Here is an 18,421-nt window from a genome sequence, read left to right on the forward strand (position 1 = left end):
TTTTATCAAAAGTTGCTTTCTTTTACAAAGTTAACACAAAATGAGGGATCCTAGTTTTATCAGAGGTATGTTTTAGTTATTTGTTGTTAAAACGATCAAGGTAATAAATCTGGTACTTTTTTGGGTGGTTGTGCAGTTTTTTTTAAACGGTTTGTGACTGACGAATATGATATTGACAGGCATTATTTGGAACACTTTTTGTATTTTATTTGTGATAAGCAAGTAAAGTTATTTGTTCATTGTGTATGCATATAGCCAACAAACCCATTAAGAATATGCATGAACTTCGTGCAACACATGTATCAATATGCTGGTTGATATTTTTTTAAATATAGAATACTATTTCTACAAACGATTTATTTTTGCTTTGTTCAGTTGATATGAAAAATATAGTACACTGTAATTGAATTCGAATAATGTTTTTTTATTATCTAATTCATCATAAAATACAAATGATTTCGAAATCATCAGGTATGGTTTTCGTCATAACTATTCAAATCGTCTGTATACTTTCCCTGTTATACCATATTTTAATCTTTCACATTTTCTGTCTTTTTATTTATTTATTTTTATCTACAGGTGATCGTCTTCTCGACATTCCGTGTAAAGTATGCGGTGACCGTAGCTCGGGGAAGCACTACGGTGTTTACGCCTGCGATGGGTGCAGTGGTTTCTTCAAGCGAAGCATCCACAGAGGCCGAGTCTACGTCTGCAAGCAACAAGGGAAAGGAGGAGGAGATTGCCCCATAGACAAGACCCATCGCAACCAATGCCGGGCATGCAGGCTTAGGAAATGCTTCGAAGCCCAGATGAACAAGGATGGTGAGAGCACTTTTCAATTTCCGTTTTGGTGTTGCATTGTGCTGGTGCTGTTATACTGTAATATGGTGTTGGTACAAAGATGAGAGGTGAAGTTCTTGATGTTGATGTTAGTGTTGGTGTAAATGTATAAGACCTTGGTGTTGGTGTTAATTTTGTTGTAAAGGTATATGCTAAGTTCTAGGTGTTGGTGTTAGCGTTGGCAGGTGTAAATGTATAATTTCTTGGTGTTGGTGTAAGTATTGGTGGAAATGTAAATGTTCTTGGTGTTGGTGTTGATGCAAATGTATGCGTTCTTGGTGATGATCTTCATCTTAGTGTTGGTGAACATCTGTTTTGTGCAAGTATGTTGTGCTGCTGTTGATGTTGTTGATGTGTTCATCTTCGTGCGATTTTTTAACGGTTCAATGAAGAATTAATGTAAGTGTAAAACAGAACAGGCATTACTGCCATAATTTTGAACCGGTTTTGATGTCCTTTTTAAAATTATGTTGTTTGCGCCGTTTCAATGTAAAAAAAACTATAAAAGATAACCGCTATAATTTTGTTTCATGCTTTTGTATACATTTGTGTTAAATGAGATTTGCCTGAGAGTGTTCGAAAACATGCATAAAATCTTAAGGCATTCTGGACAAACTGCTTCATATTTAATTTTAGTAATACATTTTAAACTAAGATAATCGCTTGTCACGTGAAGTGCAAAAATCAAGTGATGATGCGCTTATAATCCTAAAAACGCTTTTATTCAAGTCAATCAACACTAATTGCTCTACATTTTGTCACGAATAAATGTGACACGATTGATTGGGGGAGAAAGAGAAGGAGGAATGTCGATAAAGAGACGTACGAACGGACGAAGACGCGTGTGCGCTCATTTTGTCTAATTGTTTGTTTAGACAATATTGGAAGTCTTTTACGCATTCACGCAGTATTTACCGCACTCACCAAATTATGATAGCCTAACAAAACCACGAGAAATTTCTTTCAATTATTATTTCCGCAAATAGAAGATTGAAAACGCTTTTCTGAAGGGGAACCGCACGCTCAGACCCCGTTGCACAAATACAATCGCTGGCATGGATTTCTTTTCCTTGTACTTGAGAAGAGACAAGAATGAAAGGAAATCATTAAAAATCTGATGAAGGTTGATGCAGTGATTTATGGCTACAAAATGTCACCGGAATTTTTTTGTGTGTGGATGGTTTCTATAATGATATCTTATGTGATTTAAGTTTGAGATTTTCATGCATAAATTTGCAAGTTGTCATAGGATGTGGATTATGCAGTATAAAGTGTGTTAATTCAGTTTTTCCTACTACACAATCACTATTCATATGAACGCGAGGAATATTTTCTTACATCTTTTATGCTTTGTGGAAATATACTACTACTACTACATAATTATGTAATACTACTACTAACAATAATAATATCAACAATAATGATTATAATAATAATAGTAATGATAATAATAATAATGATAATAACAATAATCTTTAGGTGATAACAATAATTATAATGTAATATATAATAATGATAATGATGATAATAATAAATAACTATACTAATAGCAATATTGATGACATTAATTCATATTCATATCTCGATATGAACGAGGCGTCTTTCATCATGATTTATAAATCAATAGTTTGATAGTTCGATGAACAGTAAACATCAGGCCGTAAAGCACATACTTTCCAATCACCCCTCTCCTTGTTTTAATAATGAGGTTCAATTTCTATGACAGGATTGACCCTGTTCATATAGCATGCAACGTACACTTCTGGAAACTCTTTGCTTCAGCGAATGGTTGGTCGTCAGCACTACAACTCTGTCCAAAAAGACATCCTTTCGACGAGGCAGACGTAAAAGGGTTTGACATTTTCATTCCTCAAGAAGTCGATGACAGATGTATGTCTGTTATAACATCTTCAAGCGGATGCCCTTCGCATCCTATCTTCTCGTTGCGCGCCAAACACAAATAAGTCAATACCATGCGATCGTCTGCAAACGAAAATGCACGAGACGGCGCAAGTCTTCGGTCGCACTTTACTTGGGCCGCTTTTCGGCTCACGCTTTGCTTTCATTGCTCAAAGTTGCTCCTAAAATAAGACAGGAACGGGATAAAAGGAATACTTTTGGATAATAGCTCTATCCTCGAGATTGAGCGAAGCTTGTTGATTTGCCCTCGGGCTAAAAAGGCGACGCTAGAGGCTTCACCAATAGATGGCTTTTATTAGAGTTTTATTGAAAGGATGCAGAGTTTATCTTTCGGCCGCTGTGTTATCTCATGGCATTGAAATTGAGTCTTTAAGATTCTTTTCATGTGTCATCTGCGCATGTACTAGGACTTCATTTCCTCGCGTTCTTTGTACTTTAGACTGGTCCTACACTGAAAAGTGCAGATTTTCTTTTATTTTCTATGTCTAAATGTAATTCGATAGTCTAGCTGGAAAAGTAAAAGATATACAGTTTTACACTGATTCTTCTTCAAAGATGATATTTACATCTCAAATTTGACATTTTCAAATAAATATGTTTCCTTGCATTCATATACATTTTTATTTTATAGTGTCCGCTCAAATACAGTATTCTTTGAAAAGTGATTTCTTCGTTTGCGGTGCTGCATTTTCTGTACGTGATAGTTTCTCTGGGCTTGGTGATACAAATTTAGATATTTTGATCGATATTATGTGCGATATAATAAGGAATTAGAAGTACACCTACATGCATATAGGTCATTATTATTTCAGTATAAATTGTTGCTTTGTTGAGTAGGTCAAACCATGGTCAAACTCTAAAGTCCTAGACTAGATTTACGAATTTGTGTTACGGCCATGTGTACGTGAGTGAAGTTGTGATTTCCTCGCTCATAAAGAGTCTGTCCGGGGGGGGGGGGCGTTTCACAAAGCACTTGTCGCTGCGACAAGTGCTTTGTGAAACGCCCCTGGTCTAACGGCAGGGACATACTCTCAGTCTAGAATTGTGTATATGATATCAAAGTACAGATGAATTTCATTGTGTTCTTGTATGCCCGACCTTTGATAACATTCGTTAGCAGCATGTTAAGAGACATTATTACAGTAGACCTAAATAGCATTATCAAATCGTATCAGTTATTCAATATATTATATTAAACAGTTAAATAATATTTCTTAATTTGGTAAAATCATTACGTCGGAGTTTGAATAAAATAGTTTTCTTTTTTCTCTCAAAGCATTAGACCCGAGGAATATAATACATGTACAGGTACATATTTATTTACTGCTATTCTTTTGGTTGTATTTTTGTAGCGTAGTATACGTGCTTTTAGCACTGACAATATCTTATACAGAGTTTATAGTTTTACTTAAGTTTTTGTTGTTTTTGTTGTCGAAATCTTGCCTTCAATTTATTGTGTGTTGAGTTAATTATCTAAATATAAACCAGCTGACATAACCGGCTAAAGATATTTATATAATTTGCAGGGCACTAGGAGGAGGAAAACAAATCAACCCACCTTCTCAAATACCTCCACGTTCTTGCCGTCTAACATTTTTTCTACATTAATAGTATAATGCAGGGGAAAAGGCTACAATCGGGGGAGGGGGGGGGGGGGGGGGTGCTCCCTAGTGAATTTGACGTTCTTATTTTTGGCTTGTTTAAAAGATTATGGTGTTATCAATCGCCTGCATGGAAAGCCACAACGGGAAAGTGACCGGGAGAAATTCGTCAGCTTCACGATGGTCCTTCACGCATGATGAGAGCCACCTTGCCCAGATTGAACGTCAACGTTCTACATAAACCATCTCTAGACACCCAACGATTAACTTCATGTCAACGATCTTAATTTCTCTCTAAAAAAAATAATTGGATCTTGTAGGAGAGAGGAAAATTACCTCTTTAACCTGGAATGTTGTTAGAGAAATACAGAGAAATATGAAAGGCATTTAGAAGGAACAAGAAGGATAGACAGTGGTGGATTAAATAAAGTGATGATTTATGAGAAAGGAGCCTAGAGTTAGGGAGGGGGGGGGGGGGGGAGGTTGATGAGAGCAATTTTAGAGGAGACAAATAACATTTAAACCAGACTGAACCATTTTAATTTTGACATTATACATTGTTATCATATAAATTGTTTCACGCAATCAATGTCTCATTAATGTTCCATTAAATCAATGTAGATTCACAACAGTAATTTGCAAATGCAAATTTGGCAGAAATTCGCTGAGGAATAAAATCGGCCTCACTGAAAAGTTGACTGCATCTTCATTCAAGGAAACTACCCGTTCATAAACTTCTATAAACAGGAAAAGCCTAATAATGTGATGAAATACAAATGAAAAAGAGCATTGGCACCTTTTAGCATGTCTAGCGGTTAATATAGTGTGACTTCGTACTTTTCCAACCTGCCCCCAAAGCCCGCCACGAAGTAACGGCGTGCTATCCCCGAGGGTTCGTGTTAGCGCGTTGGCGTTGGTGTCGGGCTAGCAGCTAACGAAGTGATGGAGCGTTTTGTTAATATGGTGATAAAAACAAGATATTGCTCCCGTGTGTGCTGATGTTGATTTCATCTGTAATTATCCGGGCATCATCCTGATGACTTGATCGAGGGTGGGAATGAGAGGGGCGGGATTGGGGGGGGGGGGGGGGGTAGCATCTTTATAATATTTGCATTGAATACCATACTCTCTATTATGTACAGGAATGGAGGGGTGGGGATGGAATCTGACAAATAAAATCTTTTATTTGCTTAAGGATTAGATTTTGTTCTGATAACATAATATAATTATCGGTATAGGCCAAATAAAACTCTTTCTTTTTTAACGGAACTCCATTTTAATCTGTCATCTTTTGCATCAAATTATTAATATTATATTGAATAATCTCATAAGGGACTGAGTGAACCAAAAGAAAAACATTTACGGGTTTAAATTCAGTTTCTAAGAATCTTCACAATCTTTAAGCTTTCGGTTAAGCCACTTGAGCGTGTCTGCAATTAAGAAAAAAATGACAACATTATTCAAAATTTTGTAGCTTATCCATCAAAAAGTATATTTATCTTTGGGTAACATTTAAATGTTAATCGGGAGTGACGAAACGCCACTTCAGATTCTGGCGGTGCTTGAAATTTTTGAAGATCGTTCTCGATCGCATCCTACTCGGAGGCGTCGAGTAGAAGTAACACCATTTCGCTAGATTTCGAGAGGATATCAAGACATTAAAATGTCACTCTGACGACTGGCTGGTTGCTAGGTGACTCTGAACATTTATTGTTGATTATGAAGATGTCTTTTGCAGGTATGATAGCACGAGAAAATGAAAGTATATCATTTTGTTGCATACACATCTGTGCTCACGAGCTCCATTTTGTAATTACTATAAAATAATGCACTTCCCACGCAGACTAGTTGTAAAAACTGTGTTTTATGATGGTGCATTGTGTATGATATTACATTTTTATTGTAATGTCATAATGGATGACATTACTTTTGATCTGGATCTGGAGATTTATAGCTGGCAGTCCGCGATTTGACCTCTTTGATTTGAGTGGTTGCTTTCCGTGACAGATAGAAAATGTGAAGGAGATTCTCGTTGATCTTGCACGAGCCACTCACGGAAACAATATACTCTTAGAGATGTACTTGCTTAAACGTTTAACGACAATGATACTGATTGCAGTCTGTTGTCCGTCATTTTTTACGGTAATAACTCATTGACAAAGACTGCTCAGGAGGAATATTTAATTGATCCTTTGTTTCTCCATTAGCAAAATAAAATCCCATTAATGTCCAAGGTAGTCTCTATTTAAAGAAGAAGAAAAATTGAGGAATAAACAATGGAATAAGATATACCCTGACTGACTATAATAGTGCCCAAAATGAGCGTTTATATATTTGAGATTATTTTGTGATAGATTAATAAGGCTTTCTTGAAGCATAATGAAAATCACTGTAAGGTCTTTTGACGAGACGAGATCAAAATTCTTCTTTTTTGGAGCAATAATTAATTAGTGTGAGCAAATTGATTACCCTTATGTATGTATGTCTCTCTCCGTCTCTCTTTCTCTCTCTCTCTTTCTCTCTCTCTCTCTCTCTCTTTCTCTTTGTCTTTTTTGCTTCCCATGTCTATTGTGATGAAATTGCACGTTAACGAATTAATCTCATGCTAGATCTTTGTTTTTGCAACATTTGTATTGCTTCAATACAACAATAAAACATTATGACACCAATACAAAATAGGGTTCTATATTATGGCAATCAATAATTGCAGAACTAAATTTATATTATAGCAATTCAATTTAAATTACGTCAGGAAAAAACCCGAGTCATACATACGTAATGTATGGACGTCATGCCTCTCATGCGTTCAAAATAAGTATGAGTGACCACTTTTAAAAGTTTCAACCAAGCTTTTAAAAATGTTTGACAACTATAATTCAAGCCACTACTTTAGAGATGATTCCCTAATAATTGTGTCTCCAGAAAGAGTGGATTTGCTCAGTATCGCAATTTGGTCTTTGACAGCTGCGCTTGTTTTGACAAAATTATGATACTCCTAAAATATGACACCTTTTATAAACGCCCATTGTCAAAGTGCCAAATGTTACATTTTCCCACGTTCTACCTTTAGCCATGAAAAAGCTGAAATTAGCCAACTAAGCACCTGCAACAGGCGATTTCTTTTCCTTCTGTGCATGTCTGTTGTTGTTTTAACAGATAGGTCTTTACGACAACAAGGTTACTTACTCGTCTTCCTATTGTGTTTGAGTTGTCAATCAAAGTAGAAAAACTGTGCAATGGCTTTGATAGCAGCCTACAAATCACGATGGAAAAACAGCTTTCTGAAATCCTCTTATAGAAATAAAATCTGATCGTCCATGAGTTTCAAAGTTGTGTGTCTTTGTTATTTTCTATCTTTAGTTTAGTATTATGTTTAATTCAGAGGGTACATGTATTATTATTAGTGATATACAAAGCATTTTCTTTTCTTCTTTTTTTATTGTAAAAAGAATTTATAAGCTTATTTTGATTAGCGTTCTGCTGTATACTGGAAACGAAAACAAAATTTACGAATTTATTTTTCACTTGCAACTGATTTAACTTCTGGATGATGTAATTTGTATTTACTTTGTTTTGATTTGTACTACTTCTGTTTGTAGAAATAATACGTTTCATAAAACAAAAAACAGTGTAATCTTACCAAAAAAATACGAAGTGTTTCTGGTGATGTTTTTTTTTTCTTCGTGTTTTTGTGTGTTTGTGTTTGGCCATTGTAGGCCTCTTTAACTTTTCATATTAGCTATTTGTAGGCCTAATAAAACAGAAAATGTTCTGCTTTTCAAAAAGTATGTTCCTTTTACTTTTGTTTGATATCAAATAGTGATATTTACAACACCCTTAGAATATTGCTACACAAAAGATCTTAATGTTACATCTTTTTTTAAATCATGAAAACTATAATCTGTACCAATGTTAGATCTCTGAGAGTATTTTTGTTTGTCAAATTATTCTTCCATGATCTAATGACAATCAGTCATTCTTTTTTCATTTCTTTTTTTGCATCTCTATTCCCCCTCTCATATTCTTCATATTATTGTGCCTTTACCAAACGAAAGTTGGGATTCTTGAATATAAATGCTGGCCAGAAATTAAATAAGCAATATGTTGTGATGCACAAGAATATACAATTTAAATTAATTCTCGTTCTCTCTTTATTTATCAGCTGTGCAACACGAACGTGGTCCACGCAAGCCAAAGAACAAGCCTATGGTTTCGATAGATGCCCGATCGACAGGAACTCCTGGTACAATTCGATCCCAGACCCCAACCAGTACCACATCGCTAAGCCCCTTGCCCCGTCATACCGGGCACTCAATCTTGCCCTTAACCATACCGCACCGCCCCCTAACCGGGGACAAGTCCTCGCTTACAGGTGCCTCAGCCCCGCTGCCTCCCCCGTCGAGTGGCTTCATATCTACGTCTGTTTACTACGGAACGTTCTACCATAGCTTACTCACCGCAGAGCACTACAACATCAACCCGCTCGCGCTGGACGCCGTACGGCAGGATGACGGCGGCGAGGTGGGTCGAGTGAAGGGGCTTGGAACGACATCTCCAGATAATTTGCTCGAAGTGACGGCGAGGCTTCTTTTTACCTCTGTGAAGTGGGCGAAAAACATCACCTGTTTTCGATTGCTGCCATTCAGAGATCAGGTTAGTGGAGTATCCATAAATTAATAATTAATGAGTATTTTTGCACGACAACCCCCCCCCCCCCCACAGTAAAACATATCATATGCACTGGTGGATTTTGGTGCCCCTCTTCGAAACCCATGCAAGTGGGCTATCCTTAGCAAACAGATCAATGTGTTACCTAACTCCATTTAGGTGGGGAAACTTGCCAGCATTTTCTAAAAGCAATATATCAATGCCCTTTCAAAAACATCATCTGCCACAATCTGAAGTAGACGAAAAAAGTACCCTTTTCCACCACCACCCCCCCCCCTCGGCCTCCACCCTCCAAGGCCAGATAATCCCGAATTCACCATTGTTTCTAGCTCTGTTATTCAAATAAACAAAATAGTAATTAGGAAAAAATGTAAATGACACAAACGCATTTTTAAAAAAGTATTTATTAAGCATATATTCATGTATTAAGTCTTTTTTTTATTTGTAGGTTTATTTATTCATAAAGTCATACATTCATTTATCTATCTATCTATCCGTTCATATATTTATTTATATGTTTATTTGTTTATTTTTTATATGTTTATTTGTTTATTTATCTCTGCGTTCATTTATTCCTCACAGCTTATCCTTCTTGAAGAAACCTGGAGAGACTTGTTCCTGATGGGGATGTGTCAGTGGGCGGTCCCTCTCGAATCAGACGCCCTCCTTAAATCCTTAGCGGTGAGCATGAGTGTGAAGGGAGTCAAGACTTCAGCCGAAACTACGGCAGAGCTCGCAGCGCAGGTCCGATACATGAAGGAGACGGTTGCTAAGCTACGGGCGATGAAAGTCGACTTCACCGAGTTCGCGTGCCTGAAGGCTATAGCATTGTTCAAATCAGGTACGTCAATCGCCATTGCGTAGTTTTATTCAATTGGGGTAGGGGCGCGAAGGGGCACGTGTCTTCCTCTCGCCTACCCACATCATCGAAAGGGGGTATACAAGCCTATAGCTGGAAAGGAGAAACGGAGATGTAAAAAGAAGATACGACCTCCTCTTATTTACGAGCAGCCTAATCAATTGATGTTTTTCTTTAAAGATTTTTTATTCGTTCATCCCTTTGGATCCTTATTGCAATTTGGCACTGATTTCCTCAGACAATTTCTACCAAGTGTGACTAAGCGTTTCCTCTAAATCAAAATGCTTTATTACAAAGTCGAACACGCTTTAGCGACCACCTACATAAAAACCACCTGTCTACCGTATAAAGATTGCATCTTACTTTTCCTTTGAATATGGTTTTTCATTGAAACTAAAGGAACCTGTACATAAAGACCACCAGCCTATAAAGACCACTTTTCATGTTTTTCGGGTTTCATTGTATTCGTACTATATTTTGTTCAGTGGATGTCATTAATTTGTTATCATTTTCTAATATTATATTATTTGTCATTGTAGCAAATCATATATCATTTCATTATCAATCTTTCATTTTTCTTCTTCTTTCGTTAAACAGAGACCCGTGGTCTGAGCGAGCCCCATCGCGTCGAGTCTCTCCAAGACCAAGCCCAGGTCATGCTCGGGGACTACGTACGGTACGCTCACCTCTCCCAACCCCCACGGTTCGGCCGACTTCTCCTCATGCTCTCTGCTCTTCGGGCCGTCAGCAGCAAGTTTTTAGAGAAGCTCTTTTTCAAGCAAATCATCGGAGAGATACCGATCGAAAGATTGCTCAGTGACATGTTCCAGACTTGTTAGATGAATTACCACGATTACTTAAAAAAAAACAACATTACATTAAATTCGAACTATTTTTTTTGCAGGTTGTTTTGTTTAATTGATTCAAATAAAACTTAAATAAACTAAATGACTAAACGATTTGCACATCAATTTAGCCAGATGCATCAAATATAGCTTGGGTGGGGCACCCCAACAAATAATTCGAAATTTCAAAATTCAAGTTTTGTACAATTGCTATTCATTCGTCTGCCTCCACAGCCCCCCCCCCTCCATCCTACCCATCCCGAAAATGGATCTTATCTTGTTTAACAATACCTGTCACTATGACACTCATCCAAACTCTCTCATTCTTTCTTGTGCGCCTCGGAATAGAATTGTCTAGATGGACAGCGCTATATAAATGCCTATTATTATTATTATTATTAAATAGTATTTTGTTGACATATACATTCCCATGTTCAGAGCAGTATTAATGTATTTATTTTTGAAAAGGTCATCTAAAGAACTTGTGAATATAACTGGTCCTAATACCATTATGATATCGTACGCATTAATGGATACAAAAGAGGGCTTTTGGGCGTGTGTTTATAGCCGAGCACTGTCCCCTTTTGCACATAATAGAGTGAGCAGAAGGCTCATTATTATGTGTATATAAAATTGTAAATATGTACAGGAATTTTAACTTATCCTTTTCAACATTCCAGGTCTAATTTACTTGTAAATTATTTATTTTGTATAAAGAAGTTCAAACTTTAGTGTAAACTTTAGAGGACTGTAACATAAACTGTTGTTAAAATATTTGAAGCGAAAGTGTAAAATAATGAAATTATTTTCAGCATTGCGCGAAAAATTGTAAAAGTTTAGAAGTAGTATATACGTGTACTTAATTTAATTAAATTCATGATTATGTTTTTCTTAAACAATTTTACCCCAAATCCTATTGTCATGATAGGACAGGATTATGATCATCACCGATGTATTAATTTGAGTAGATTAGAAAAACTTGAATAGCCAGTATTCTTTCAAAAGTGACTACATACACTAATATCCAGTATTAGAACCAGAAAAAAACACGACCATAGTCAGTTTTGATTTCTCTCTTTCTCTCTCCCCCCTCTCTCTCTCTCTCCCTTCATTTCTGTCTTTCTTTCTCTAAACGATTAGATAATATAATGAAATAATTCGCGTTCAAAAATAGGATACTCATTCTTGAAAGCAGTCATCTGTAGTTATTCATATTCAAGCCGTTTATGAGAATTTGCTCAAAGTAACATCATTTTAACAGTATTATTAGTTTAATTGATAGATGCGGTTTTTAACAATAATTGCTACGCAGTATATTTCTTTTTGATTAATCATTTTTGTAGATTATCTAGGTTTCAACTCGAAGTAGTGCCCTCGTGCAAAATAAAGGGTTTCATTAATACGTAACTTTACAGTTTACACTATAGCTATTACATTCCATTATTTTCTATTTATGTCCATAATATCAGTTATTATTTCGCCGATCCCTCAGGATTACGCATCATAATTCAATTTTGCCACTTTTGTGTCGAAATGTTTTACTCTATGAAGAATATTCATAATAAAATGTGCATTGAATGAAAACGAATAGTTACACACTTGCATGTAGGTATATATTTTATTTGTTTGATGATACATGGCGGCATAAGAGGGAAAGATCAAGATAGTGAGAGGGGGAGAAGGGAGTGGTGAGAAAGAGAGAGAAAAAAAGGAGAAGGGGAGGGGAGGAGGTGTTGAGAGGGAGAGATACAGAGAGAGAGAGAGAGGGGGAGAGAGAGAGAGATAGAGAGAGAGAGAAAGAGAGAGAGGGGAGAAAGAGCGAGAGAGAGAGAGAGAGAGAGAGAGATGGAGGGGAGAGGGAGGAGAAAATGGGAAAAGACAAGGGGTGTATAGAGAAGGCGGGGATGACCAAGACGAAGCATACGGGTCAGTTGGGAGTAAAATACAACTGGATGAGCGAAAGAAAAAGAAGAAAGTCGAGATAGGTTTAATGAATGTAAAGGCAGCCGGAATAAGTTATAGTATTGTGACGGACACGGTTTGCCACCTTGCTCGACACGGAATATTTGTCAGGATGCCCCGTGTCTGTTTAGGCGCTCTCCGTCCGTTTGGACAAAGTATATGCCCATAGCTTGATGGCTCGAGTTATTCACTGCTCACAGGCTAGGCGTATCTCAACAATCATGCAGCATCCATCGACTGCAATCGGCCACCCCAAACGTCTTGAGCACATCATCAATCAATTGAACATCCCTCGGGCAATCAATCATGCTTTGTCAACACCTGTCACTGATTCTCATCCCTTGCTTTGTCTAACTACGGTTTCACGATCACTGCTCTAAGAAATGAGACCAATCATGCCGAATTCTTTAATAATGCGAACCAACCATGTACCAACCAAAATTCGGGGTATACTCAGAAACAAGTGCAGACTATGTAAAACTCAACTAAAGGCCAGCGCCAGCCTCGGTGAGGCTGGCCTGTATCGGATACAGTGCAGTGGAAATTCCTAATTACACAATCCTGGGCGCCCAACATTTTCCATATACTTAAATGTATAAAAGGGTATAAATAGCGCCCTCATTTAAGGTCGGAGGTATAACAAACTATACATTTTTGGAATCCTTATGACCTGACGAGTAATTTGATATGCATATTGACACGATTGGAACTATTTGAATTTTTATTCCTGTGTGACCTTTGTTGACCCCTCACGAAAATGCCTTGGATTTTCAAGGGGGCAGCCCAAGTCAAAATTGTTCGGTATTCATCAGGGAACACAAAAACACTTTCAAACCTTTGTTCCCAGAGATTGGTCACGGGACCTACAGGCTGGTCTCCTACTATGGAAGAAGTTAGTTCTTATATAAAATCTGTACAAGAATAAACATCACGATAATTATGTATCCATACCACGATGGGGAAGGACGAATCGGTGGTGAAACGAGACAGACAAGCCTCATCAGAGAACCACATTTCTAGGAAACCAACTTTGAGTCCTGAAAGATCAGAGTAATCCTGACTGCTTCCACTTTGGGCGTAGAGGGCGACCTTTCCCTTCTGGGAGAATGGTCGTGTGAAGTCGAAGGTTAGAAGACGATCATAGGTTTGGACCCATCCTAAGTTATAATGGAATGTAATAATATACATTTTGATTGTGCAGAAAGGAGTGTTCATTGTTAGTGCATAAAATCTAACATACCCAAATCCTCCTCTTAAAACGATGGTTCAACATAATGTACGATATTTGAAAATTATGATTGTTACCAATATGAAAATTAGTCGTAATGTTGTGTTTGAAAATGTATTTTAACCAAACTACCTGGAATTATCAATCTTGATTTTCACAACATTTGGGCTTTAAAACTGAAACGACATTTCTATTACCCATGATATAACTTTAAAACAAAACAACAACAAAATGATCACATTAGGCGTTTGATAATTGGACGGCAAACGTTTTTCATACGTCATTAACTTGTGTTTTGCTTTATAGTCTGTTATTGCCTTAAAGTTTCCAAGTTTCCTTTTCCCATTAGAGCTATTTGTAAATATATTTTGACTGCAATGCGTACCTTTATATAATGAAGGTTATTTGGGTAATTTTGCTAATCTTTTGCAAAAATTAATGAACTCAAGCATTTCAGAAGATATAAAACATAAACAATCATTAATGAGTATTGATTCTTACCTGTGCATGCGGTCTACCGTTTGGCCATCAGACCGACTCCGCCGTGGGCTCTCTCTTTTGATCGGCTGTCCCAACAGTTACTGTACAAATCCCATACCAACTCAAAGTTCTTGTTGGCTATATCACAAACTGAAAGTAAAACAGAAATGTCCATACTTTATATTATTATTTGATAATGGAATTATTCATTTCTATTTAATTTATTTATATATTATAGTACCCTTTTCCCCGCCACCCCCCCCCCCCACTCAGTGTTAGTTAGGGTACGCATATTATGCTTGTTCCCTCTTTTTGAATGCACCCCCTATCTGAGGACTGCCAACATTTCCGAACCCCCCTTTCGCGGGCTTTTCGCGGGCTTTCCCTGCCTTAGAGACCCCCCTAAATCATGAAAAATGCTCAATGTACCCCCCTAAATTCGAAATAATTTTTCAGGAGTCCAAAGAGATGAGAGAAAAAAAAAAAAAACACCCCCTTTTTAAAGAAATCTCCGGGTGAAAAGTTAATACACCTCTTTTTTTACAATTCTCGGGCCGGACTTTGCCTCACGAAAAGTACCCCTTTACCGGACATTTTGGTAACACGCATGTGGTCCGTCCGTTCTCGGAGTGGGGGGGGGGGGGGGCCTTTTCAAAGCGAATGTCGCTCTCGCAGGGGGGCCGTGTATGTACAATTAAAAAGACAAAAAAAAAACATTACATAAAACATAACAATGAAAATGTAAGCATTAAGAACAAAATATTATGACCCCAGATTCATTTTGTTTAAAACAGGAATAAAGCATTGCTCTTTTAGAAAAAAATACTTTAAAATTTGATAGAATGAATATGATTTGCTTCTCAGAATGCATTTAAAATGGTAAGGTTTTTATATATCACGATAGACGATCTGCCTTCAAACAAAATAAATGGCAGACAAATGTATTGGAAAACTGCAATCATGAGTATTATAAGCTTATCAACTCATTTAATAAACACGAGCGCAAGGACTTTCAAATAATCAACCTTAGGCAATTTCATTAGCCTTGTCCGTCACATATATAAGGGAGTTTACAGATAGCACATGGTACAAATGACCCCAAATATCCACAGATCTTTTACACATGGAGAAGTTCCACTTTGAGCATATTAGAATAATAACTGCCAAAGTCCTAGATGTGCTTCATGAATACCTTTTGTTTGCCCTCTTGAAAAGAATACTTCCACCTGCGTATCATAGAATGTACCGTTGGTGCATACATGAATAATGTTACATAACTTTCATGAGCGCATATCCAGTATTCATCTCCTTGGGTTTTACCTTTTTGGTACAAATGACCTTTATCTGCCCATACGCAGATTGTATCTGTAAACCTTCTTATCAGTGGCGTAATGAGCAAAAACGTTTGGGGGAGCTGACAACAAAAATCCGCAGCACCCCACTCTAACATGCAGGCCCCACTGAACGTTTCGCAAAGTGGGGTCTAGGGGCAAAGCCCCGGCAGGGGTCAAGGGGTGGAGCCCCCGAAGCTCAAGGGATATAGGCATCAGTGGCGGATCCAGGAATTTCTTACTGGGGGGGGGGCACAAAATGGCATGGGGTTAAATATATGTAAAACGATGAAGCGACAGAACGAGGCTTTAGCGGCGAGGGAGCGGAGCGACCAAGCGTGGGTGGGTCTGGGAGGGGGCTCTGGCCCCTCCCAGAATAAGAAGCATTTGCAATTTTAGAACCAAATTAGTCGCATTTTCAGACACTTCCTGGAGTAATATGATGTAAAAATAATTGCTTTTTCCTACCCCTTCCAAGAGTAGGGATCTTTTGCAATTTGAGAACCACATTTGGCGCATTAATGTCCACCGGCATTTCCTGGAAAAAAAACGAGGCCTTCTGATTGGTTAAAAGTTAGAGAAAAGTGATCTGTCACGTCTTGAGACGTTGTATATGCTTTGATGCTGCACAATTCACAAAGACGGTGGTCCGGTACTTCATCAGTAGTACTTGCAAAATGTTTCTCGAGTGTATAAACTGTGTCGTTATCAGGGGCGTCGCTAGATCTTTGTCAGTGGGGGAGTGGGGAGGGTGTAGAGGCCACTGATTACCGACAAAACGAGCAACCAATTACCGACAAATATATTAATGCCAATGTCCAAATGTCTACAAATTTAACCCTATAATCCCGGGGCCAGGAACTAAGTTATTTTTCAGTCTCCCCCCTCCCGCGCGAAGCGCGGAAACTTTGACACTTCATTAAATTATTAGAGAAAGAAAACGATCAGTTGTACCATTCTCGACTCTCAATTCTTGTTTGGATCCAGTTCTCCCCCTCCCCCTCCCGCGCGAAGCGCGGCAGTTTTGACATTTTAATAAATTATTACTCTTAATCCTTGTCTGAATTCATTTTCGCCCATCCCGCGCGAAGCAAGGCAGCTTTGACAATTCATTAAATTATTACTCCTAATCCTTGTCTGAATTCATTTTGGCCCATCTTGCGCAAAGCGCGGAAGTTTTGACGTTTCAATAAATCATCACGCTTAATCCTTGTCTGAATTCATTTTTGCCCATCCCGTGCGAAGCGAGGAAGCTTTGACGATTCATTAAATTATTATTCTTGATCCTTTGACTGAATTTATTTTCGTCCATCTCGCGCGAAGCGCGGAAACTTTGACTTTTCAATAAATCATTACTCTTAATCCTTATCTGAATTCATTTTCGTCCATCCCGCGTGAAACGCGGAAGCTTTCACGTTTCATTACATTATTAGAGAAAGAATACGATTCGTTGTATCGTGTTCTTGTTTGAATTCAGTTCCCCCCCCCCTCCCTCGCGAAGCTTGGAAGCTATGACACTTCATTAAATTATTAGAGAAAGAAGACGATTCATTGTACCGGTTCCGTCTCTTAATCCTTGTCTGAATTCATGTTCGCCCATCTCGCGTGAAGCGCGGAAACTCTGACGTTTCATTAAACTATTACTCTTAATCCTTATCTGAATTCATTTTCGTCCATCCCGCGCGAAGCGCGGAAGCTTTCACGTTTCATTACATTATTAGAGAAAGAATACGATTCGTTGTATCGTGTTCTTGTTTGGATTCAGTTCCCCCCCCCTCCCGTGCGAAGCGCGGAAGCTATGACACTTCATTAAATTATTAGAGAAAGAAGACGATTCATTGTACCGGTTCCGTCTCTTATTCCTTGTCTGAATTCATGTCCGCCCATCTCGCGTGAAGCGCGGAAACTTTCACGTTTCATTAAATTATCAGAGAAAGAAGACGATTCGGTGTATCCTGTTCTTGTCTGAATTCGGTTCACCCCCTCCCGCGCAAAGCGCGGAAGCTTTGACACTTAATCCAAGTCTGAATTCAGTTGCCCACCCCCCCCCCCTCCCGAAGCGCGGAAGCTTTGCCGTTTCATCAAATTATTTAAGAAAGAAGACGATTCGTTGTACCATTCACTACTCGTAATCTTGTCTGAATTCAATTTCCCCACTGGGCCCCTTAACGGTACATGTGCAGTGTTACATGATGTAAGTATTGAACGCCCGGCAGTGCATGTCACAGTTGCTTCTGGAAAGGATTTTTTTTTTTACTAGTGTTACTGTTAGTGGCAACGGCCCTTAGTGACTATAAAAAAACAAACATATGCTCTTCCTGGCCATTTGGGAATGTGTCAGTTTGCAACATAAATGGAGAAACTCGCATTTTGTTGAAAATCATGTGATATCACGAACATTTATACACCATTTGTATATGGAATTGAAAATAAGTCATGGTTCAATTTTATTTGGGGGGGCTAGCGCCCCCCAAGCCCCCCCCCACCAGTACGCCAGTGCTTCTTATTGCTATGTAAGAACATTACATTGATAGTCTGAACATGATTTTTACAGGCAGTACAATAGGACATTGAATTCGGATATGAATTAATTTGTTAAAAGTCTTTGTCATCGTGTACGTAGTGATGTTTCAAAGATTATTTTTCACAAGTTATTTTTTTACAAGCTCTGTAATTATTAGGATCTC

The 18,421-nt window shown here is 38.0% G+C and overlaps 1 protein-coding gene across 1 annotated transcript; it reads left to right on the plus strand.

Annotated features, from left to right (window-relative positions):
- Positions 1-473: 473 nt before the first annotated feature.
- LOC115927880 (nuclear receptor subfamily 2 group E member 1-like) lies at positions 474-11,043 on the plus strand. Its single transcript, XM_030994185.1, has 4 exons — positions 474-822; positions 8,524-9,014; positions 9,612-9,870; positions 10,486-11,043. Exons 1-4 carry the CDS (start codon positions 474-476, stop codon positions 10,725-10,727), a joined length of 1,341 nt encoding a protein of 446 aa, XP_030850045.1. The 3' UTR covers positions 10,728-11,043.
- Positions 11,044-18,421: the final 7,378 nt, after the last annotated feature.

The sequence above is a fragment of the Strongylocentrotus purpuratus genome, unplaced genomic scaffold, assembly GCF_000002235.5.
Source record: "Strongylocentrotus purpuratus isolate Spur 01 unplaced genomic scaffold, Spur_5.0 spur5_scaffold_21, whole genome shotgun sequence".
NCBI classification, from domain to species: Eukaryota; Metazoa; Echinodermata; class Echinoidea; order Camarodonta; family Strongylocentrotidae; genus Strongylocentrotus; species Strongylocentrotus purpuratus.

What these genes read in the sequence shown, in the direction of transcription:
- LOC115927880 (XM_030994185.1), top strand. Translation starts at nt 474, where the DNA reads ATGGTTTTCGTCATAACTATTCAAATCGTCTGTATACTTTCCCTGTTA. An exon ending in TGCTGCCATTCAGAGATCAG is followed by an intron (nt 9,015 to 9,611) that starts GTTAGTGGAGTA and finishes TATTCCTCACAG; the next exon opens with CTTATCCTTCTTGAAGAAAC. An exon ending in TATAGCATTGTTCAAATCAG is followed by an intron (nt 9,871 to 10,485) that starts GTACGTCAATCG and finishes TTCGTTAAACAG; the next exon opens with AGACCCGTGGTCTGAGCGAG.